The sequence below is a fragment of the Heteronotia binoei genome, chromosome 13 (genome assembly GCF_032191835.1).
Source record: "Heteronotia binoei isolate CCM8104 ecotype False Entrance Well chromosome 13, APGP_CSIRO_Hbin_v1, whole genome shotgun sequence".
In the NCBI taxonomy this organism is placed as follows: Eukaryota; Metazoa; Chordata; class Lepidosauria; order Squamata; family Gekkonidae; genus Heteronotia; species Heteronotia binoei.
The window spans coordinates 67,882,341-67,908,336 of NC_083235.1; the positions used below are offsets into that span (position 1 = coordinate 67,882,341).

At 44.2% G+C, this 25,996-nt stretch overlaps 1 protein-coding gene across 1 annotated transcript in view; it reads right to left on the reverse strand.

Moving 5' to 3' along the window:
* The window catches only part of CASKIN2 (CASK interacting protein 2), a 171,246-nt gene extending 147,748 nt beyond the window's left edge, over positions 1 to 23,498 (reverse strand). The window contains exons 1-2 of the mRNA XM_060252057.1: positions 22,961 to 23,498; positions 5,002 to 5,603 (exon numbers count right to left, since the gene is read on the reverse strand). Coding sequence (XP_060108040.1) covers positions 5,002 to 5,098 — 97 coding nt within the window. The 5' untranslated portion in view covers positions 5,099 to 5,603; positions 22,961 to 23,498. The remainder of the gene's footprint in view (positions 1 to 5,001; positions 5,604 to 22,960) is intronic.
* Between the last annotated feature and the right edge of the window lie 2,498 nt (positions 23,499 to 25,996).

A 25,996-nucleotide genomic window follows, 5' to 3' on the forward strand; every position in this document is an offset into this window, starting at 1 on the left:
GTCTCAAGCTGAGGTTTTTCACACCTATTTGCCTGGACCCTTTTTAGTTGGAGATGCCAGGGATTGAACCTGGGACCTTCTGCTTCCCAAGCAGATGCTCTACCACTGAGCCACCATCCCTCCCCATGAACATATGAAGCTGCCTTATACTGAATCAGACCCTGGGTCCATCAAAGTCAGTATTGTCTTCTCAGACTGGCAGCGGCTCTCCAGGGTCTCAAGCTGAGGTTTTTCACACCTATTTGCCTGGACCCTTTTAGTTGGAGATGCCGGGGATTGAACCTGGGACCTTCTGCTTCCCAAGCAGATGCTCTACCACTGAGCCACCGTCTCTCCCCTGACCAGCAGTGGCTCTCCAGGGTCTCAAGCTGAGGTTTTTCACACCTATTTCCCTGGACCCTTTTTTGGAGATGCCGGGGATTGAACCTGGGGCCTTCTGCTTCCCAAGCAGATGCTCTACCACTGAGCCACCGTCCCTCCCCTTCACGTCTTGTGGCACTCAAACATTTAAGGTTTAATCTATGTGGCTCTTATGTTAAGTAAATTTGATCATCCCTGTTCTATATCTTCTCTCCAACAAGGCCCTTAATCAACTCATCAAGAAGTATGTGTGATGCAAAAGTAATACTGAGGTGATCAATTCATCACCTTCACTCCCAGCATCGAAATTTTACTTACACTTTGATCTTTGCAAGTCACAGTAGACTCTTTTGGTCTTCTCCACTCCTCCCTAGATTTTTTTTTTTTTTTTTGAAATCTCACCCAATTCCTTGATTTTTATGCTCAAACAAGTGAGCAGCGTCTTTCTATTCCATCACCCTTTGGCATCCTCCAACAGAATTCAGCACAGTACAACTTTATCTGGAAGTGGAGTGAGTGAATATTATCTGCCTTATGTTCTGTGATATCAGAGGAAACAAACTTGTTTCCCAAGCTGCAGTAGGGTTGCCAAGTCCCATTTTTAAAATATCTGGGGACTTTGGGGTGGAGCCAGGAGACTTTGGGGGTGGAGCCAGGAGACACTGGGGTGGAGCTAGGGGGAGGGGGGGAACCGACGCCGCCGCGACGCCCCCCTCCGGCAGCTGCTCCTCCAAGATGGGCTCAGGCTGGGCCCATCTCAGAGGAGCAGCTGCCGGGGGGGGGGGGGGCGTTGCGGTGGCGTCGCGCGCTCCGCCTCTGCGTTGGAATGGGGGGGGGGTGGAGGCAGGCCAGGAGCGTGGCGAGCCGCGAGTCCGGGTCCTAGAAGGGCCCGGATTCGCGGCTCGCCATTCTCCTGGCCCGCCTCCACCCTCCCCTTCTCTGGTTTGGCTGCTCCTCCGAGATGGGCTCAGCCTGGGCCCATCTCGGAGGAGCAGCTGCGGGGAGGGAGGGGGCGGCAGCAGCGCGGCAGCATCGCCCGCTCTGGGATGGGGTGCCCGCCGTTTCCTCCCCTCCCCCCGCTTCCGTTTTTTGGGGGAGCGGGGGAAGAGGGTGGAAATCCTGGCATCCCCCGCCAGAGCGGGAGGGTTGGGAAGGCTAAGCTGCAGCTTCTGGGGTAGCAAAAACATCTGCTCCTTAAGTCTAGTACTAAGCTGATGCCCTCATCTTTTGCCCAACAAGAGGAACATTTGCCATTTGTAACCCAGAAGTTTTTATCTTCTCATTTTCTCAGTCTGCAACCTAATCGCTGTTTCCTATTAATGAGCATGCATACACACACACATACAGAGATCTGATCTTATTATCACAAAATAACTTATCCAGGTTTTTTTTTTTAAAAAAAATGGTTTGGTTTAATGGAGATTCACCAGATACACAGGCCCAGAATCTTCCATTAATTGCACAAGAGCAACACAGGTTAAAGATCATGCTCATAGATAACTTCCGTCCACTGCAACACCACAGATGAAAAACACAGAGCACATTTAAATGGATACCACCTTCCAGAGCGCATTGGTATGCATGGACCTATGGTTAATGGATGCAAGGCAGAAAGTAGTAAACAGGTTACAACCATCATAATGCTTCTTGATCAGCCAATCACAAATATTTTAGGCATTCAAGAGAACAGACAAACCATCATGAACCTTAATGATCCATCACCCAAACATTCAGATGGATACCCATTTTGGTCTGAAGCAGCAGAACAAAATTTGCACCCAGTAGCACCTCTAAGACTAAGGTATCTGAAGAAGTGTGCCTGCACACAAAAGTTTGTACCTTGAATAAAACTTTGTTGTCTTAAAGATGCCACTGGACTCAAACTTTGTTCTGTCACCCCTACAGAACCACAGAAGCAGAACCATCTCCCACTCCCTGTTCTGACTGCTTCTGTCATCCTTGCCCCTGAGTGCACAAAGTAAAGTCTCAAATCCGATCCAGAAAGATCCCAATCCTAAACGAGTGCTGATGGGCATCCATTAACTCAAAAGTCATTGCTAATTTCTGCAGAGTCGTCCTTTGTTTTATTCAGGGGTGTCATTTGTTATGAGGGCCATATCTGACTAAATGAGACCTTGTCAGGCCGGGCCATGTGAGTCAAAAAATGTAATGCCAGGTAATGTAATGACACAACACAAAGATTTTTTAAAAAACTTAAAAGATGCTTAAAAGATTAGCACTCCTGCAATATTTTGTTTATTTAATAGTCTCTGACAGCTGACACCTGTTGCTTTGAATTATTACATCAAAATCTGGAGACAATGTCTGTGCTATAGCAATCTTGAGTGTGCCATTCAGGTGTTGTTCAGGTGTATATCTGTTAAGTTGCAGATCTACTTTTGATTCATTGACATTCATTGCGGAAATCACACGGTCAATGCTTTGAGCCTAAGATGAAGGGGGAAACATGAAACGGCTGAGCATTGTGAGCTTTTGTACATAAGCTGCTTCATATGCTGGTCAGCCAACAGAGAAAACAGAGGCTTTGCTCTGTAGCTCTTGTGCAATTGAGCAAGCCTGGCAAAGCGAGCTGTGATGCAGAAGGAAGCAGGAGAGAGAGAGAGAAACAGATGATAGTGAGTTGCTTGCAGGCCTGACAGGAGCCCTTTGGGGGTCTGATCCAGCCCTCGAGTCACGTTTGACACCCCTGTTTTAGATCATCCTGACTTCAGAACATTTTGAATTTCTGAAGTTTTTTCTTGCAATCCTATCATAAAATAAAAGGATAATGTGGGTACTTGGGTTGTTTGATTGTTAAGTCTTGTTTCATGTCAGCCGCTACACACCAACAGCGATGAGTTTTTAGGGATCGATACAGTGCCTGTTCTAGTTTCAAGTAGAATTTGAGCAATTTCTTTCCTGGACATTCTCAAATAAGAACCCATAAAGTAGGTATGTTTGGAAAAGTTGCTTTTCTTTCCCTTGATTTGCAATGTCCCATCTTGCATAAACGCATATGCGCAGAGCTTCCATATTCATCACCAGGGATGTTTGTTTACATAGCTAGCTCTACCTTCTGCTCTCTATTGCTTAACAGTTGTTGTTTTTTCCTCCCAAATAATCATGCTTGATTTTGTGAGCCACAGTCCATAGCTCTATCCTCTTTCCTGCTTTGCACGGCATGTTGCCCCAAGATGTTACCACTACTGTCTTTATTGGTTGATTTTATCTCCTTTTGATTCTTCATGTCTTCTGATGGTGTTAGACATTAGATGGGTTTGCTTTACTGTTTGATTTTATTAGTATGTATTTATAAATTGTTAAAATTAGCCACTTTGCCTGCTGGAAAACAGGGTGACTTAATACATTACCATTGACTTAGTACAATAAGTCAATTGATCTTCTGCTCCCAGCCATTTCAGGCAGGTGAACACCAGTTGGACACATTCTATGAATCTGTAACCCACACCCATCATAATTCTAAAGCTTCTTGATCCCTTATTGCCATCTAGCAGTGCATTCCTAAATAGTTACACCCTTCTAAACCAAATGACTTCACTGAGAAGAGTACAACTCAGTTTAGGATTACACTGTTAATCAAAGTATCCCCCACAAATGACAACAGAGAGTTGTGCTTACATATCTTTCCTGGTTCTGATGCACCACCACTGAAAACAATTGAGGAACTCAGCAATGCTGAAGAGTCCCCTGAGATTTTTAACGGATAACTTCTGGAGTAGCAGCGAAGTCGAGTAGAGCCCAGAGGACAAAATCACTTTTTAGGGATAGATACAGTGCCGCATACTGAATCAGACCACTGGTCCAACAAGGTCAGTATTGTGTATTCAGACAGGCAGCAGCTCTCCAGGGTCTCAGGTGGACGTCTTCACATCCTGATCCTTTTAACTGAGGATTGAACCTGGGACCTTCTGCATGCCAAGTAGATGCTCTACCACCGAGCCACAGCCCCTCGATGCTACCAGAGGATTTCACCTTCTGACATCAAGCATGCTTACAGATAGAATAGGGATAACCACACATTGGTATGGGCATGTCAGAAGCATAACATTATGGGGGGAAATGGCCAAGGAACTCCATACCAAAACTAGGCCAACGGTTTTCCTCAGCTACTTGAGTTTCTAATCTTTGTGACTCGTTTCACAATAACACATGAAATGCCGTACCAGTACTACCAACTGTAATGATTTTCAGTACTCTTCCTGATGAGGTACTATAAACACACACTGGATCTGCATCCACAGAAGGCAACTATAAAAGACCAATGCTGAGATCTATCCTATTGGTACCCCCAAAATATTGGCACATCAAGCCCTATGTGTTTGAAGGTTCCTCTTTCTGTGGAACCAAAGGCAAGTAGCACAACTTTCACACCCCTGCAGCAGTTGCCTTCTGCATTCCTATTAATACTTAGCCTTCATGGAGCCTGCCCATGTTCTGGACTCACCTGCTGTTTCTAGCTCTTGGCCCGGAGGCAAATCCCCCAGTATCTCTTGTGATGCATCTGCCCCAAATTCAGTACCAGCTGAGTTGCAACAGATCCACAAAACTCTTATAACTCCTCTAGGGAGTGTTGTCAAATAATGTGGGGAAAAGAATAACCGAGTATAGGAAAACACTCACTCGTTTTGGATGCCTTGATCTTGGTCACCAGTTTCTGCACACCGAGTACGTCTCCGTTTTTCACAGCTTGGATCAGTTCCTGTTCCCGCCCCATCATGAATGAGGGCAGCTGCTGCTTTGATTTACGAAGGCATCACAGTGTGTTGTGCGTATGTGATAACTTGTCGAGATAAAACTCCGAAGAAGCCAAGGGGAAAACAAAGCCCAACGAATGAAAATATATTCAGAAATCCCACAGTGCATTAAAAAAAGTCTTTTAACGATGATAAATGCCGCTGGGAATAGCACTCCTTTAAAAGGGAATGGAGAGGAGATGAAGCCCTATTCAAGAATAGGCAATCAATTAAACAAATGAGAACTCGGTGCTTAGGGACTGAATCCCAGCTGCCTGGTGTAGTCCAGAAGGAAAGATTAATCGTTTCTTAAAAGATCCAGAGAACATGAGGCATTATGCTTAGCTTCTCTAGATGAGCCCAAGCATCGCAACAACTCCAGCTCTTCTTAGAGAGATAGCAGCCCCATGGCAGGTTGAAGGCAGACCCTGGATCTTCAAGCCTACAGATCTGGATTCCTGGCAAAGGCTTAGACCACTGTTCAGATACCTGCGAAAACAAAGGGCAGAATCAGATTTCAAAAGGTGGCTGGCTTTTGGGGGATTCCGGGCTAAAATAATTCCAAGAAAAATAATCCAATTCCAAGAATAAGTTGTTTATCTATAGTTAATATGGCTGCTTCGTGTATTAGAAAATAATTAGAAAAAGCAGATATAAGAGAAGGAAGGTTGTTTGGTAGGATACAAATGGGCTGCAGGTATGCATGAAAAGAGGAAGGGGACACCCAGGAAAAGGAGCAGTAGGGGTGAGAAAAGAAATCCTACCATTTGCCAAGCACAAGCCTCACTCTTTCTGCAGTTTTAAAGTCGCAGGAGCACCCCATATGTTCTAAGTATTTTTTCCTCTCACACCTGAGAACGATAAAAGTCTCAAAACCGAACAAAAGAGAAAGCCTGAGAGTCTCCAAATTCTGCAAAAGCTGTCGCTCTGGAGATTGCAACAACATGCATTCTTTACATCATCATCATCATCATCATCATCACCACCACTACTACGATTATTATACTACCTGGTAGCCATTTTGTTAACTTTTAATCCAGAAAGATGTCAGATCACCCTGATGGTAAAATGGAAAAAGTAGAAGAGAAGTGGGTTTTGTAAGCATTTGGAAACTACAAGTCTTATCCTTGCCACTATAGCATCAAGAACTGGATACCATAGTCATTGGACGAACGTGTCCGGAACACAACAATTGCTGACACGCAATAGAACTTTTAATGCCAAAACAAACACAAACAATCCAAGTCGGGCTGGAGTAGCTAGAATTGCTGTATAACCAAGCAACCTTCAGTCAAGCACACAGCAGAGAGTGTGCAATTCTAAACAGAGTTACAACCTTCTAATTCCACTGAAGTCAATGGACTTAAAAGAGTAGAGCTGTTTAGGACTGAACTATGAGTGAACATCTCCTCCATCCCTTCAGGATTTTGCTGGATCTTGGGTGTTTTTAGGACATTCCCCTTATCAACATGCAGACGTGCTTCTCCTTATGCCCCTCATCAAGGCACTGCCCACGAGCAAGATACCTAGATGCACTGCTCTCTGACCATCAAGGCCTTTCTGACAATGCCAAAGTCCGCTTTTTACTCCACGGGAACCACAACTTTGTCACTACTCATGTTGCTTGCTTTTTACAGGTTGCGATCCAAATCAGAGAGGCTTTTACTTCTGCGTAGCCCACAGCTATTTTATGTCATTTAACTTTTGCTGGACTTCAAGGTTTTATTATATTCTATACTGTTACTGTTGGTTTTAAACTATACTGTATTCTTACATTAATGCCAATAAAGGTCTAATGAAATGAAACTGGACATGTGAAATTCCACAGAATTTTGCTCTAAGAAAGCAGGCGGAAAGTCAAGTCGTCATGTCAAGTAACGTTTCCTTATCCTGAAATTAGGAACAGCACCTTTCATAATTTAGACCATCAGGAGCATTTAAACAATGTTTTAATTCAAGAGTTACTGTTATCAATGCAGTCAAACGTATTATATATATATATATAATACGTTTGACTGCATTGATAACTGAACTCTTGAATATATATGCCATTTTTCTAATACTCAAAGCAATTTAATAAAAGTATTATCCAAATACACATTTACAAGGGTCCAAAAACATGGAGCTGATACAGGTGGGTTTTACGGGGGGAGGGAGAATCATCACTGCACTCACGAATGTGTTTGAAGCATATAAATTACTTTGATTTTTAAACTATTGTATTATATTTGTAGCCCAGAGGATCTTGGGAAAATGTATACAACTTCAGCTTGCTGCTTACATTATTTCTATCTACATTAATTTATATTCCGCACACAGAGAGACACACCCCTCCAGAGAGCTAGGGCGGGCTTGGACTGTTAGTTGCACGACGCTCAGATAAAATAGATTACTTTAAGGTGGAAGCCTTACCAGCGTCATCATGTGAGGGCAGAAAGGCAGGGTGAAACTACAAAATAAAATATAGCCAGAGGCATTTACATCAGCGCTATAAAAACATCCCTCCTCCCTTCAGTTTATTTCATCATCATCCCCTAAAACCAAACACTGCGATACTGTTCTGTGGCACTACCACCTCATCCCGATTGTTTTTCTGAATTCCAGGAATATGGATCATGAAATGATTTTCAGAATGTCAGAACCCCTTGAATACTGGCGTGTAAGTAACACTGTGTCCCAGTAGCACCTTTTCAGATTGTGTGGTGGAACGGGGAATGGGCAGATTCCAATAGCAATATCTGCACAGAACGATAACCAAAAGAATCGAAATCTTTGCACTCCTAATACATGGACCCATTCATTTGCTTACAGCAGTAAAAACTGCTTCAAATAGACTGAAGATTCAGGAGGGAAGCAAGAAGGCCATGCTTCCTGTCTCCACGTTTTTCCATCCTGTCTAGAACAGAATTTTTTTACATCTGACCTTACCTTTCCCTTCCCACATGTCCCATCTCTTCCATATTGAAACAATGGCCTCATTCACAGGAGACAAAACATTATTTCCCAGCTCTACTACTTCCGGCCTGATTAGGAAAATAAGGTGGTAGAACAGAATGGAGAAGGATCATGGATGTCCGCGGTTTGGGGATGTTCTCTTATGTTACAAAGCCCCAGCAAACAGAAAACAAGAACAGCAAAGTGACAGGAGTGCTTATTTTCCATTTGCAGAGAAACACACATACCCTTCATAGGGACATAGCCAACAATTACACATCCGCTTGCAATCTAAAGTGGTATAGTCCAGGAATAGTTTTATAACTTCATGCGGCGTTGCCAGCCTCCAGGTGGAGCCTGGAGTCCTCCTCAAATTACAACTCATCTTCAACTTGCATAGATCAGGTTCCCCTGGAGAGAATGAACTAGGCCTCTGGTGCAGTTCAAATATACAGGAGAAGGAGGTGGCAAATGGACCGTACCACTTAGGCTTGCAGGTGGCACATTCCAGCTTTGAATAATTAACCAAAAAAATCCATGCCAATAAAAAGCTGGTACAGAACAGGAAGTTTCTGCTCCTTCTCTTTGCTTGTTGTCATGGCTTTCCATTTACAAGGAGGGTGTAGGTGGGTGGGGTTACTACAGAGGGCACATGCCAAAATATAATACTCTACCTGCAGCCTGAAGTGGTGCAGTCTACCCACCTCAGTAATTTTGCCCCCCTCCCGCCCTGCTTCTTTTTCATGAGCGAATCAAGCCTCAGTACACCCAAGTGCTGGTGATATTGCTGCCTCAGAGACATAATTACACACCCGCCAAAGCACTGGGCGGAATAGATGTATGCGTGACTGCCTTTCCCAAACAGTGCCCTGGCGTCCTTGCTTACCCCCTTGCTCTATCCAGATGGCTTATACATTTATCAAATAAGGTTTCCAGGCATGGCAAATCTCATTCATGTTACAAGAATCAAGAACAGCATATTACACCAAAAAACATACAGCTACAAGGAGAGGAGTTACGTAACAGTCTGAAAGCCTGGTCTGAAACCTGCCACTTTCCCCCAGCTGAGCTGCAAATTCTCTCCCGTTTCTTATTCTGAACAGCCTTGAAGTCCTTGTTTTTTTTTCCCTATGTAATCTTTTTGTGTGTGTGTAGTGGAGCAAACAACAAACACCCAGTTCTGTTTGACTGGAGGCCTCTTTATTAACAGTGACTGTAGGGCAGGTAACTTGGCTACTGGAATAAGGAATAGCAATGGTTAACTAAGCTCCAGGCCTTCTGCAGATTCTGAGTAGGTCCTGCGCTCCTGCAGGTTGCTGGCAGAGAGATTGATAAAAGAAGCATTGAATCCCTCTTATTTTCTTGCTTGCTCTGAGGCCTAGAGGGATAGCCTCTTTTAAAGAGGCAGTACACAACAAATTTAGAACTCAGCAGAGGCTCCAGTGCCAATGGGCCATGTAATTAAAATCACTGGTCCGATAAAGATGTGAAAGCCCATAAGGAAGGCCTTGGGCAGCAGCTGCCACATTGTAATGGTTGGTATTCTATGGCCTGCTTCACACACGCAAGCTTATCACTTGAGAACAGCAGAGTGATGACCGGTATGTGTGAAAGAATCATTACACCTCAAGTGCCTCAGAGAGGGGTTTGTAATTGTCAGTGATGCATTCAAATGTGAATAATTGTGGAAGACACTTGCAAAAGTCTCCTAATTGTTTGTGTGTGTGTGTGTGTATAAGTGAAGAAGAAGAAGATATTGGATTTATATCCCGCCCTCCTCTCTGAAGAGTCTCAGAGTGGCTCACAATCTCCTTTACCTTCCTCCCCCACAACAGACACCCTGTGAGGTGGGTGGGGCTGAGAGGGCTCTCACAGCAGCTGCCCTTTCAAGGACAGAGTCTCAGAGCGGCTCACAATCTCCTTTACCTTCCTCCCCCACAACAGACACCCTGTGAGGTGGGTGGGGCTGGAGAGGGCTCTCACAGCGGCTGCCCTTTCAAGGACAACCTCTGCCAGAGCTCTGGCTGACCCAAGGCCATTCCAGCAGGTACAAGTGGAGGAGTGGGGAATCAAATCCGGTTCTCCCAGATACGAGTCCGCACACTTATCCACTACACCAAACTGGTGAAAAGCCACAATGGGCTGGTACCAGGTCCAGTGCTAGGGTTGCCAAGTCCCATCCAAGAAATATCTGGGGACTTTGGGGGTGGAGCCAGGAGACATTGGGGGTGGAGCCAGGAGCAAGGTTGTGACAAGCATAATTGAACTCCAAAGGGAGTTCTGGCCATCACATTGAAATGTCTTCCCTCCATTGGGAATAATGAAGGATAGGGGCACCTTACTTGGGGACTCATAGACATAGACCCCCTGGTCCAATCTTTTTGAAACTCGAAGGGTGCTTTGAGGAGAGGCACCAGATGCTATGCTGAGAATTTGGTGCCTCTACCTCAAAAAACAGCCGCCGCCCCCCCCCCCCCGAGCCGCAGATCAATTCTCTATTATACCCTATGGAAATTGGTCTTCATAGGGAATAATGGAGCGCCCAGCAGACATTTCCCTCCCCTCCCCCCACTTTCTGATGACCTCGAAGCGGGGGGAGGGCCTCCAAACCGGGAGATCCCCTGCCCCCACCTGGAGATTGGCAACCCTAGCCGCTGCTAGGGTTTTTGACACCCTAGGCGAGCTGCCCACTAGCCCTCCCCCACAATTTTTTAAAAATGGAGAATTAAAGGAAAAATGAAACTTTAAAATTTTGACATTTTTTTAATTTAGGGTTTTTTTTAATTTTTGAGTTAAGCAATAAAAATTGTGAGAATAAATACAATCAAGTCTGGAAGAATGGCAGGGAAGATTTACTTAACCCTTCTCGTGTGGTCACTTTTTCACTGACAACCCTATCCATAGCAGCCATTTTCTCCAGGTGAACTGATTTCCATCACCTGGCGATTGCAAGCCCTAGATGAAAGCGATGATTGAGCTGAAAGGGGATCAGGCAAATTCATGGAGGGTAGATTTATCAGTGGCTATTAGCTATGTTAAAAGGCAGTGTTTCTCTCCATAACATTAACTGGACGAGGGGTAAATACTGCAGGAGGGCTGTTACCTTTATGTTCTTAAGTGATTAATTAATCACTATTGCTGCAAGATTATTCAAGAACTCTGTTAAAACTATCAGCATCTGAGAATATAGGGCCAGAGTACAATAAAATATTTACTACATTATATTTGCTGAATTCACAGAACCAAAGCTAAATTTGTTCTGCTTCTCTTTACACTTGACAAAGACACCAGTGTTCAGAATTAACTGGACTGAGCCATAGAGTTGGGATTTCAGACAGCATATGGTCATGCCTGGGTTGATTCAGGTAACGAGTTTCCGAATAGCAGTGAAGCAGCAGGACACTATAAGGAACTGGAAAAGTGAAAATCCCACAATAGCCAAGCTAATCCTTCGCTTGGGTGCAGAACTTGATTTATAAAAAGCAGCTACAACTGAAGCCGCAGATCCTTTGCTTCCAGGCATATGGGGCTAAACGCTCAGAGGAACATCTTTCATTATTAAATTATGCAGGGCTCTGTTTGTAGAACAAACCCAGCAGGAACTCATTTGCATATTAGTCCACACCCCCTGATATCACCATTGTTTTACATAGGGTTTTTCTGTAGAAAAAAACCTAGAGGGACTAATTTGCATATTAGGCCATACCCCCTGACACCAAGCCAGCCGGAAGTGCATTCCTGCTAAAAAAAAAAGCCCTGAAATTATGTATCCCAGGACTAAACCGCTGCATTGAAAACAAGTTTTATGACTAAATCCTAGTCAAGGCAGGGTCAGAATAAGAGATGCAAGAGTCACCTGTCTCCTCTCTAGGGAACTTTGATATTCATTTAACAGCCTGCCCTAACAACAACTCATTACATCTTCTGAACCTTGAAGGAGCAAAGTTCTTTGCATCAGTGTTCCCCCTAAACTGAGTTAATGTGAGCTAGTTTACAATTTGTTAGCCTCCAGGTCACTCATTTTTGACTCAGCTCAGGAAAAATGGCCCAAGAGCAAACTAATTTATGCAGCAGCTCACGACTTTTAATGTCAGTAGCTCACAAAGTAGAATTTTTGCTCACAAGACTCCACAGCTTAGAGAGAACATTGCTTTGCATACGTTTTAATAACCTGCTCTAACTCACTCAGTCTCTGTGTTTAACAGAGCCAGATCTCTGAAAGCATCTGAACATTTGAAAAGAGGGGGGAAGACTGATGCAAAGCAAAGCAATGCAATTAATAGTTATATTTCACCAATTTAATCAATTAAGCATTAAATTTTACCACAGGTGAGGTACAGTGATTCTATCAATAGTGATAACAATGGTTATTTTGTCAGACTATGACTAGGGAGAACCAAATTCCAATTCCCATTCATCCCTGAAGGTTCATTGGATGACTCTGGGCCAGGCACTCTCTCTCAGCCTGAACTATCTTACAGGGTTGTTGTAAGGATAAGATATTTATTTATTTTAAACATCTCTCTGTTGCCTTCCACCCAAATAGGGTTCCCAAGGTAGTGAACATAAAACATTAAAAACATCATTTAAAACAGCATATAAAATAATTCAATAAAACATAAATGCAGAAATACACCACACCAAAACCATGAGGGGGGGGGATACCTGTTATTGGGGGTACACCAAACAAAACAAAACAAAGTCTTCACCTGCTGGCAGAAGACAGCCATAGAGATAAATCTTCCTGGGAGGGAATTCCAGAGTTTTGGCACCATGACTGAGAAGGCCTTTTCTTGGATTGCCCCTTCTCTAGCCTCAGATGGCAAGGCAACAAAACAGGACTCCAAAGATGACCACAGTGGCTGGGTAGGTTCATGTGGCTAAGGTGTGCTGGCCCCAGACCATTTAAGGATACCATCATGAATTGCACCCAAAAAGCAAACTGGAAGCCAGTAGAGATGGAAGAAGACTGGAGCTATATTGTCCCTACAACTCACTCTAGTCAAGATGGCATCTGCAGCATCTGCACCAACTTTGGAACTCCTACCCCAGAGAGATGGGTCTGTCACCTTCTATTGGTGACTTCCAACAGTGGGTGAAGGGGTTTTTTGTGTGTCATTTCACATCTCCCAATAATGGTTACTAGCCCCCCCCCCTTCCTGGTTCTGCCTTTGTTTGTGTTTTTACTGAATTCTTCTGTAATTTTAAATGTTGTTTTTAATTGTTCAAATGTTTTTCTATTCTTATCTGCTTCACCTGGGGGACCCTAATCTGGTGGAAAGGCAGCATTTAATTTTTTTAAATAAACTGTAGCTTCCAGAGAGTTTCAGCGGCAGCTCTAGATAAGAGTACATTGTGGTAATCCAATCTATAAATTACCCAGAACACCTTGGAAGAAGGATGGAATAAAATATGAACTATTTCAATCCATTTGCAAGAATGCTTGACCCATGGGACATAAAAACCACACTGAAGGCTCTTACCACATCCATGCAATGTCCTTTCCACTGAGCACAGAAGCATTAAGAGGGCAGGACTTGAGACTGTAGAAACAGGGTCAATAGAGCAATTTTAGCAACCAGAAATCTGGTTAAGCTCTAGATTGTATGGGGCTTCAATGTTTTCAAAGAAATGACATTGCTAAGAAAATAGAGATGTGTGCAAGAAAACCCCCCCAGTGTTTTTCAGATCCAGATTTCGGGAGGGGGGGAGCATAATTATCATATTCCAGATTACCCTGATCTGGTTCAGTGTTCAGATTCAGGTTTTAGGGGAATTTCAAAATTATTCAGGACCATTATTTTATATGGGGAATCTTTCCGAGGGGCAGTGTTTTCATTAAATGACACCAATATCACAGGAGACCTAGTGCTCCCTGTCCATTAAAGAAGCAAGGGAAGGGCGTCCAGCTCAACAGAACCAATGTCAAACTACAGGAGTTGATCAAAACCCAGGGCCAATGTGACAGTGCAAATCCAACAGAATCAATGTCAACCAGAGAATCCCAGCAAAGGCAACCTGGCAAAGTTCCCCTAACAAGATCCCATTTGCTTGTATAAGGTGTCTTTCTCCCCTCCCCATTGCCTGGAAAACCTGCAAAAACAACCACCCTCCAAGTTTGGTGGATATTCCTGTATATTCCAGTCCTGGATATTCCTGAATATTCCCAAATATTTCTGGAAATATTCAGGATACCACTATTGACCATGATTCTCCACGTGTACCTGGATCTGGAATATACCCCCAAAACACCAATAAGATGTTTTTGGGGTATATGTTCAGACCAGATATAATCAAACACATATTCCTATTAAAAAAATCTCTGCAATCCTCTACTTGGTGGGCTGATTGAGCTTTTGTCTGCATTTGCCTAAGCATTACCCTAAAAAGGGAAATATTTCCAGCAGTACTAAGATACAGGAGAGCCAGCACCTCACACCACACATTTTATTATTATTATTATTATTATTATTATTAAAAAATTGATATGCTGCTTTTCTGCCCCACTCTCCCATGGAAGTTTGTTCTGTGACCTTGAGCCAGTCACATAATTTCAACCTAGTTACTTACCTCATGGGACTGTTGTGAGGATAACATGGAGATGAGAATGATGTGAGCTATTTTGCATTTCCACTGAGGGGAATAAATAAAGTTAGGACAAAAATGAAGTAAATACATAAATAAAATAATAAAAATTTTCTAAGGAGATGAATAAGTGAATGCAACATAAAATACACAGGGAACACTACAGAACTCAACTAACAAGCAGCCCAAGTTTCTAAATAGATCACCTGGCCTGCTTCTGCTAACTTGCCATCTTCTTTTCATTTAGAAAGAACAAGGTGGAAAGGGAAGAGCTTTACCGATATGAACAAATAAACTTCTATAAGTCAACAATTAGTAATCCATTTCAGTATGGGTAACTTAAAACTCTCCACTTTCCATTACCACATACCTAAATCCTCAATTCCTTCAAGTTCTGACAAATTCGAGACTCTTCAGCTGTTTACAGTCTTTGCTCTGAGTCAATTCCCCACCACACACACAAAATACATAAACTCAGGCAGAAGAGTGTGGCCTCAATGGCGGATGCACAAGTGACAAAGCATAATAAAGCATAATCCCTCTGCACTCACCCCCCCATCCCTCTGGACACAGACTCCTCATAGCATCTCAAGGATAAACAGCAAAATAGCTGATAGACTAAGGCTCATTCATATGTTAATCAGGACCAAGGAAAAGATTTGAGTTTCAAAAGGCCTTAGATGGGTGGGAATCAAATGGAACCTCCCTGCCCATTGTGAATTAGGCATGACCTTGCTTTAGGAAGGGAGAGGAGTATTTAAAAGTCCACTGCACAAATTCACGGATATTTGAATTTCTGAGGCACATCTGTAATCCCAACAGTGGAATACTTACCTCAATATAACTGGGTCACCAGTCACACAACCGGTGAGTGGACCACTCTATCTACCGCGACATAATTATCATGGAAGAATAAGGTCATACAAAGTAATTCCAACAACCAAAATCAGTGACCTCTCACAGGCAATAAAAACCATACACCCAAACGAATGTAGAGGTTAATTTATATTGGCACTCGTCAGCAGGGCTTTTTGTAAAAAAGCCCAGCAGGGACTCATTTGCATACTAGGCCACACCCCTGGCACCAAGCCAGCTGGAACTGCATTCCTGTGCATTCCTCCTCAAAAAAAAAAAGCCCTGCTCAAGCATACATAAATGGAAAACACACTTATACTGGAAAAGTACATTTGAAAAGACATAAAACGGGCTCCCTTATGCTGTCCCAAATAGGTTACCCGCCAAAGAAACTCTCTGTACAAGAGAGTGAGGTCATACAATACCTTGATAATATCACATAATAATATACCGAGTTCGGTACAAGGTGCTGGTTATTACCTTTAAAGCCCTATATGGCCTAGGACCTGCCTACCTGAGGGACCATCTCTCCCCACATGTTCCCCAGAGAGTACTGAGATCGGGAACTCAAAATCTGCTCATTGTCCCCGGGCCAAAGGAAGCCCGCCTGAAATCTACCAGGGACAGGACTTTCTCTGTAATGGCTCCTTCCTGGTGGAACCAGCTGCTGGAAGAGGTGAGGGCTCTGCGGGACTTTGCTCAGTTCCACAGGGCCTGTAAGACAGCCCGCTTCTGGCTGGCCTATAACTAATCGGCACTGGAAACTGAGTGTTTAATAGACTGCTGTTATGTTTTTTAATGTTTGAACTGTGTAAAATGTTTAAATTAAATACTTTTATGTTAGATTTTATGTGCTGCGAGCCGCCCTGAGCCACTTCGGTGGGAAGGGCGGGATATAAATCGTAAATAAACTAAATAAAACTAAACTAAAACAATACCAACCAAGTACTCATTGTTATAGAATGGGGATGAAAAATATCGCCTAATAGAAAGTGACTGAGTCACATATGATGACCAACCTGATGATAACCAATTAGCCAGTTTATGAGCTAGGAGCCTATTTAGGTAAGAGATCCCTCTCATGCTTCAGACCACATAGCACCATTTTTTTTTCCAGATGTGCCTTGTGTCTACATACTGAACGGCCAAATGCTACTCCATTTAAACCTGAAGTTACATCCTTGTTATGAACTGAGAATTCCTCAAACTAGCTTTCCAGCTTTGGGAAGTGAAGAACAAATACTTAATTTGCAAGGTGTATTAGGAAAGCAGCAGCCAAGGGAACGGGCTAAGGGAAGCAACAAAAATTTGGAGAAGGAGTATGCAGCAGAATGCCAGAGAAGGCAGCTATGCTGGAAAAGCTCCCTTCTAAAGGGTTTGTCTTAAAACAAGCGCAAAAGCTCTCCCAAGCCACAGACTGCAAAAGGATTCAGAAAGGTCATACCTGTGGCACTGGTTTGCAATACATACGAGATGATCCCCAGACTCATGTAATTTCTTACAATACCCACTTAATGAAGAAACAGATCAATGAAGCCAAGCATACCTAAAGACAGCCTGCTACAAGACAGACAACATCAGAACATCGCTGGTTGTCATTAGCTCACAGCTCAAACCGGGTTCAGTGCATCATTAGTGACCTGCAGCCTTTCCTGGATAAGGATATTTCATGTCCCCTTGAGATGGGGGCAGATCTCTCCTCACTTACAGGCAACCTCCCAACTAAAAGTAGCGCCTCACCAACTACAGCGGACATCCAGCAGAGACGCAAATCCTGCAACAGATGTAGATGCCAACCATATACCAATGGACAGTCAGGCAGCAGTATCACATAATCTAATAACATGAGTTATAACCTCTTGGGTTCATCCATGTGATCATAATTCAGATTAATATTTTTCACCCTATCACAACAATCTCCTTCTGCTATCTACCTTAGACAAACAAGTCAGTCCCTATATGATAAAATAAAAGGACATGAAATGCACACACACAAATTGCAACATTTAGAAACTGGTGGGGGATCATTTTGATATTTCTGGAAATCTTGTAGACCCTCTGTAGAACAGCACAAAAGCACCGAATCCAAACTCTTCAAGAGATTAAACCCCACATCACAGCCTGGCTTAAACAGAGGCTTAGCTTAACTAAAGCTCTACTGTGGATAACGGTTTAACATGATTCACTGTTCAGATATGTTAATTTGTTCTTGTTATCATGTTATAATTATACCATTAGGCTCTATTTCTTTTCTTGTGTTTCAGACTAAACCTGAACCTTCATGAAGCAGAGTCTGTTCATATCTCTGTAACTTTATGCCCCCACAACTCTGAAAGGTGGAACCCATGACCCCTCATCATCTATGTGTACCAATTACATCTGTTCCAGTCCCTTACAGAAGGACTCGGGGAGAGACGGTGGCTCAGTGGTAGAGCATCTGCTTGGGAAGCAGAAGGTCCCAGGTTTAATCCCTGGCATCTCCAAAAAAGGGTCCAGGCAAATAGGTGTGAAAAACCTAAGCTTGAGACCCTGGAGAGCCGCTGCCAGTCTGAGAAGACAATACTGACTTTGATGGACCAAGGGTCTGATTCAGTATAAGGCAGCTTCATATGTTCATATATGTTCATGACTCACACCTGCTTGTGTGTCTCTGCCACAACCCCCTTTTTTCCCTTGAGTTTGATTAACACAGTTTGTAAAATTTCCATTTCATGCGCAACCAAAGAAGCAAAATCTGACACACAAATCCTTATGCTGAAATAAGGTGGTTTGGTCTTAAAGGTGCCGCTTGATCCCCCCCCCCTCTTTATTTTGACACATACTAACAACTCTTTGCTCTTTTGAGGATTTATCACTGTAAAAATTCTCTGTAACAGTTATCACTGTTGTTGTTAGTTACTTCTTACTTGCTCATCCTCTTAAACGCATCTCCAAAAATTCCTTGCGATTGGACATCCCTGCGGGCCAAGGGCAAGCAACTCTTGTGGAGTGAGAGTGAAAACATGACCACCTGGTGCCTTGGTTGATGAGCTGTGCTCCATATATTGTTAGCATCACCATCTCCAGGACAACCACTGAGCAGTGGTCAAGAAGAGGAATTAATTGCTCATCCAGATAAAACAAAAACCAGGCTACGTGTTGGCAATTCCTTTGTCAGTTGCCATGTTTCCATCCAAGCTATGTCACAAGGCAGGTGGAAAAACAAATATAGACCAGTGACCGTGGAATCAGTGCAGTTGCCAGGAGATCCAGAAGAGGAGCTGGAAAATTCAGGGGCTGAGGCTTAAGTCCTAGTCTGGCAAGGCATCTGGGTCAGCTTATTATCCAGACCTAAAGCATTCTAGCATGAGTAAGAATTCCCAACCCAGTAATATCAACATGAAACTCTTTGGCAAGGTGAGGCATTATTGTAGCAGGAAAAGTCCTGCTAGGCAGATGGGAGCCTCCCTGTCGGCATCTCACTCGAGGGCAGTTGTTTCTTCACTTCCGCAATTTTGGAGGATTATTTCAGGGGCACTCAGAAAGCACTTTAAAAGTCTCTTCTCCCTTGTGCCCAATGAATACTGTAGCCTGTCATGGGCCAGGAGCCTGGGAGCCCTGGACCTGCTGGACATCACATGGCTGACGGGGATTTCCTCTGAGAAGGTAAGCTGACCAGAGGTAGGGGACTTGCTTCTGGAGTACTTCTCTCTGGGAGGGCCCATAGATCTGGAACTCTTCACACGCCTTTTCCTGCTACATTATCAGTTTTCAGAGGATGTTTAGTTCTGCCTTTTCCACTAAATTCTAGGAAGGGCGTGGAAGTTGTTAAGCTGTGTCTGAAAATGGAAATGGGCAAACTAAAACCTGATCCAGACAGGATGGGGGTTCTTCAGCTGATCTGCCTATGTCTTGATCACTTTTTTAACCCCAACTTTCCTCCAAGAAATTCAAGGTGTCTTACATAGGTCACTCTTCCTCCATGCTATCCTTGGAACAATCTGTGAATCAGGCTAGATGGAGAGTGAATGATGGGTGTGAAGAGACCCAGTGAGCTTGATGGCAAGAAGGGATATGAAACCTGGTCCTAGTCCTACACTGTAACCTTACTGTCTCTCTGGTGAGCTGATCCTAAGGAGCACTTCTTGTAGCTGGAGATACACTCATACTTCAGATTCAGGTATGTACTTTGAGGGTGCTCTTGACACCTCAGTTGTACCAAGATGTTAAAGTTGTAGTGGTGATGAGGAGAGTCTTTTACCTGTTCAGGGTGGTGTGCTAGTTATGCCCTTCCCTAAAAATTACAGGCCTAGCTACAGCCACTGATGCCCTAGTATCATCCAGATTGCATTACTGTTAACATGGCCCATGTGGTTCTGCCTCTGGAAATTAATTGGCTCAAACTGTGGCCACTCAGCTACTAACCAGATACAGCAGAAAACTCCACCATTGTTTCATCTGCATAGATTGCCTGTTGATTTCTGGCTCCAATTAAAATGTTGGGAGGGGTTCCATTAAAGCCTTGATGGATTTAGTGCCAGATTATCTTGAGGATTTTCTCCTGCCACATACACCCAACCAACCTCTTAGAATGATCAATACCTGGGATCCTTCTTTGCATCCCTTCATCATCTGTAGTGCGGACAGATGGGGCACAAGGCCTTTTCAGTAGTGGCACTACATTTGTGGAATGTTCTCCCTTGGGAAATCATTCATCCTCATCAGCGCTTGCATTCCAATAAACTCGGTTGTTTAAGAAATCTTTGGGGCCTATTTAAAGCCTTCCAGCGACTGAGTCAAGTTAGTTTTTGCCCTTCTTCTCCCCTTTTCTATGATTCGGTTTGTGTTGGATTAATTAATTAAATTTGTTCTAATGTTTATATGCTTTGATGATTTATTACTAGCTTCTATGGAAAGCAGGATAAAAAATATTTTAAATTGGAAAACAGGATACAAATATTTTAATATATAAAAACATCAATGGCATTAACAAGTAGACAGCAATAGGTCTCTCAGTCTGGCCAACAGATATCAATAGGAGAAATGTCTTAATTTTACAGAAAGCTGGAATGAGGTTGACTCAAGATTTCCATATGTTTTTAAACGAGTCAAGGTTGATTTGCCAGATCCTCAAGTTCATAATGGCTATTTTGGACATGAATAGATGGTCTGGTCTGAATTGGAGCATCCAAAATAGAGGACCAGGGTTTTAATCAGCTTGTTTGATGAAGCGATTCCATTTGTAGGTTCAATTCCACTTGTAGGTAACAAAGGACTCCAAGGATTTCATTTAAAGTTATAATAATTTTAAAATATGGAACTGATTTTGTTTGGCTGGGGTCACTTTACTGGCATAAAAAAAGTTACAATAATAGAAAAATCCCAATTTATTGTTTTAAAAACTGAGCCAGATACATTTATAAACAATGCTGTATAATGAATTTTATAGCCAATTAAAAGCTTTTGATAGGATGTATGAACAATTGCTCAGTGCAGTGTCACAAAGCATGATGTTGCACTAGGACGCTGAGCTTCACTATAGCCAGATATAGCAGCACAAATGTTCAGGATTGTTAAACTGAAATCCCCGTGTTCAAGGAGGACTTTTAACAAACAAACACTCAAGACACTGGGTCGGTTATATCCCTCCCAAAGATTTAAAGATGACTAAAATTAGCTGAAAGACCATTGATAGTAGTTGTATATTTTGGAACTCTAACTTTGGTGCTCTTGCAAAAGTCTCAGTGAATGAGTTGTTTACTCAAGATTCCACAATGACAGTCACGATCAAGTTCTGAAGAGTTCTGACTTCCCTTCAGCACATTCATTCCCAAAATGGATTTTCTGTACTGAACTGGGGAATCATCCCTCAAACACATGAACATATGCAGAATACACTTTCCTCATTGCTAAGTAACAACAGGCAGCCCCATGATTTGAATTAGTGGGCAGAGTTACTGAGTTAGGATAGTAAATTTGGTTTTAGAAATCTGGTACATTTGGTTTTAGAAATTAACCACTGAACTCAGGTGAGAGTGTCTAGCAGCCCTCCATTTAGCATAACCTGCCTACTTCCTTGAACTCTCCAGTTTTTTTCTTCTCCTAAACTTCCTATTCCTGGTAAATTTGGTTTTAGAAATTAACCACTGAAATCAGGTGAGAGTGTCTAGCAGCCCTCCATTTAGCATAACCTGCCTATTTGCTTGAACTCTCCAGTTTTTTTCTTCTCCTAAACTTCCTATTCATTACACGGCTGAGCTCAGACGTGATGCTTCTGCTTTTTGCCCCTGCTATTTTATAATCCAGATGTGATAAAACAATCTCTCAAGGCTGCTTATGCATTGACAATCCCACCTCAGCACAGGGACTAAACCTGATGCGTTGTGGGTTATAGCCACATTCTCTGCAATACTGACCTTGTGGGTAAAAGTCAGTAGGTGGAACAAGATGAGACCAGTGGCACAAGAATGGCCCACATCTATGGGTTAACATGGTACACAGGTTCCATCACAACCTGAGCACGTCACTGCCCTGAGATATGATCCTCTCCTACCGCTGTCCCTACCTCACTGGAATGCAGTCTGAAGTATAGTGGGGGTAAACATCCCTCCCACCTGAGAAATCTAATCTTTTGATTCAGGACTCTACCTGCAAAACTGAAATATCTGAGCTATTCCTTCCTCAAACAACTTGGGAGGGAAGGATAGGGTGGGGAGGGGGGGGGGGGTTGAGAAAAGTCTTATGTAAGACTAAAGATGCTGAACAACAGTTATTTAAAATACTAACCCTGTAGAGGGAAGGCGGGAGAAACACTGCCGGCGGGGGGGGCAGCATAAAGGTTACTAGAAGGCTGCCAGCAACCTTTGAATCCCAACAGCAAACATTTCAGCAGTCTAATCTTTCACGCAGCGCGCACGCATGTCAGAAGGATCAAGAAAGCGACAGCCTGCTAGAAATCCTTAAGAGCGGCAACATCTCTTTCTTTAGTAAGAAAGGACCTCGGCGCGAGAGATGATCGTTATTATTCCGAGGCCAAAAAAGAGAGAGCATTACAACGAATTTAAGGATGGCGAATATAAAGAGAAGGAAAAGTCGGCATGTGATATAGATGAACTGAGCGGCAGAAAGAAAACAAAGCGTGAAACGGTGTTTTGAAAAGCGACTTCATATACCCGGCGGAGTGGATAGCTAAGAGTTTATCAGAGAGCTAAGAACTTCGCAGGAACGCTGTTTAGCAAACAGCGTTCCTGCAAAGTTCACTTTCTTCAAAGAACAGGGCCGAATTTCCAGCTCTAAAGTCTGAACGGAGCTCAGCTTTAGGAAGAAGAGACCGAGAGTCTGCAACATACGACAGAGAAAGCAAGGAATTGCCGAATAAGCCAGCTGGGGAGGGGTGGGGGCGCGACTAACAGAACTCTTCGCTGGCGACAAGACGCACGGACGGATCCTTTCTCTTTCTCGCCTCCAGATTCTTTCTTTTTTGCCCAACTCACCTCCTCGGGGAGATCCCGGCGTTTGCAGCAGGCGAAGTTGCCAAGCCGAGTTTGCTCACCGGCTCCGGTTCTTTCTCTCTCTCTCCAAACACCCCCCCCGCCCCCCCGGATCTCTCTCTTCCAGCGAGCGAAAAGCCAAAGGTTGATCTCCGCTTCCAAGAAAGACACCCGCAGACAAACGCCTGGGCTCTCTTAACAGTCCCGAGCTGCGAGCGCTTGATGGTGCTGGAGGGAGGCAGGCGGAGGGGCGTGCGTCTTGCGTGCGCGCACAAAAGTCTCCGGAGCCCGAGAACTCCAAGAGAGCGAAGCTTGCCGCCGCTCCGTCCTCACTCCTGGCTTCTCGAGCCGTGCATTCTTCTCTTTCCCAGGGGCGCTGCCGAGTCTAGTCAATTTCAGGGGGCGGGGCGCGCTTGGGAACTCTTCTGCAAAGAAACCGCCGCCGCCGCCGCCTCCTTTCCAAGCAGGATCCCTCTTTTTTTCTCTCTCTCTCTGCAGGAAATCCCTCCCAGGCTGCCCTCCTGATTGGAAAAAAAAAAAAGCAAAAAGGGGGGAACGGCTAGGCTGGTTGGGCAGGGCCGGAGAGTGGCTCGCCGTCACTCACGCCGGGGCGAGGGATTGGGGGAGCGAAAGAAAGGGCAGGGCGCGTTAGCGTGGAGAGCGTGCCGCTGGAGCCTTCGGCGCGGTTGGGAAGGGGCGTGTGCGCGCAGGTAGCAGAGGGTTGGTGTCTGGAGCTGGGGGAGCCGAGCCGCCTCCCCTCCCCTTTCTCCTCCTCCTCCTCTTTTGAAAGTTCGGAGCCTCCGGGCTCGTTGGAGTCTCGAGTGGTTTTAATGAGAGCTTCTTGGCAAGCAGAAGCAGCCTCGCCGTTGCCGAAAGTTATGTCTGAAAAGGAGCAGAGGTCCTGTAGGTCTCCATTAGGGGCGCCTTCTTGGATCCCACTCCATTGATTTTTTTTACGCTGGCTTTCATTTGGAAACGGGAAGCAGTTCTGTTCTCAGTGATCTGATTGCTTTGTTAAGGGTTTTTTTCTTTCTTTTTTGCTTTAATCGTCTCCGACGGCGTGTAGTTCATGCATGTTTAAAAGCAGACTGTTCGGAAGTGTGCGTCACTCATAACAGAAATACAAGTACAGGCTTAGACCCTCCCCCCCCCCCCGCTCGTTTTTGTGAAGGTTTTAAGACATAAGCAGAAGAAGAAGAGATTGGATTTATATCCCGCTCTCCACTCCGAAGAGTCTCAGAGCGGCTCACAGGCTCCTTTCCCTTCCTCCCCCACAACAGACACCCTGCGAGGTGGGTGGGGCTGAGAGGGCTCTCACAGCAGCTGTCCTTTCAAGGACAGGTTCAGAGTGGCCTACAATCTCCTTTCCCTTCCTCCCCCACATACGCCCTGTGAGGTGGGTGGGGCTGCAGAGGGCTCTCACAGCAGCTGCCCTTTCAAGGACAGAGCCTCAGAGCGGCCTACAATCTCCTTTCCCTTCCTCCCCCACAACAGACACCCTGTGAGGTAGATGAAGAGATTGGATTTATATCCCGCCCTCCACTCCAAAGAGTCTCAGAGCGGCTCACAATCTCCTTTCCCTTCCTCCCCCACAACAGACACCCTGTGAGGTGGGTGGGGCTGAGAGGGCTCTCCCAGCAGCTGCCCTTTCAAGGACAACCTCTGCCAGAGCTATGGCTGACCCAAGGCCGTACCAGCAGGTGCAAATGGAGGAGTGGGGAATCAAACCCGGTTCTCCCCCAACAGACACCCTGTGAGGTGGGTGGGGCTGAGAGGGCTCTCACAGCAGCTGCCCTTTCAAGGACAACCTCTGCCAGAGCTATGGCTGACCCGAGGCCATTTCAGCAGGTGCAAGTGGAGGAGTGTGGAATCGAACCCGGTTCTCCCCCCACAACAGACACCCTTTCAGCCTATGTCCCTCTGCAGAGGAAGCAAAAGTTCCATTTCCAGAACTCAAGTTCTTCTGAAGGTTTGGCTGGAGCTTTGCACACAACAGAATGAAATGGTACAATGGTGAGATGGTATTGTTTTATTATGCAAATGTAAAACTTATACAAATAAAATTTTTTGACATGCTTTCCTCATGCTTTGCTACTTTTCTACTTATGGGGAGGTCTTCATATAGGAGAGCATGGGGCAAACACATTATTTCCCACCTACTGTTTTAATTGTAAGATTTCGTCACTTCCATTCTTTTAGAGTTTCAGGTTTTCTCTCTGTGCTGTGTTGGGGAAGGAAGGAAGGTAGGTAGGTAGATTCCTAAAGTATTCTGAAACAAAATCTGGTAATTTCCAACTCCAGAATCCAAACTGAAAGTCAGATTATAAGAATTTCGTAAGCATTCCAAGTTTACTGTGGTGCAGTTCATTTATCATGCCAGGACTTTACCATTTAGTTTGCAGCTCTTTCTCTTGCACAGGTAGATCCAGCCTTAGAACTGAAAATGTTGAAATGTCTCTCAAATAAAAGGCCTGTGTGACCCATAGACTCCCGTGGCTAGGAAAAAAAATGAAGGTATGTGACCCGTCTGAGTTGTCTCTAAATAGTCCAGGTAAGTTCCTAAAACAGATGTGTGAGTGTATGTGTGTGTGTGTTTGCATGTACTATAAGAATCAAACATATCTGGTGAGAATTTTAAGTGTGTTGCTCTATTAATATCGTGGAGATAGAGGAACCTAGGAAGCTCTTGGAAAGTGAAGAGGAAGTAGGCCTTTACCGTTCTTCTAGGAGTGTGTGTGAGGAAGGAAGAAAGGAGCAAGGGGAGCTCAGCTGCCTCTCCCCCCCCCCCCTCCTGATGTTCTTCTAGGAGTGCGTGTGACTTGAACGCTTTGCTTCTTAGTTCTCCATCAATCCATCATCCCTTCAACAATCCATTGGCCCTTCAACATTAACATATTTTATCCTCCGTTACCATTTGTTTTACTTTTCATATCACTATATCTTTGAAAATGGGATAGAGTAAATGCTTTTGGTAAAGGTTAGCATTCATCCACTGACTTCTAACCTCCTTAGCTTCCTAAGAAGCTAAGAAGTTATGTG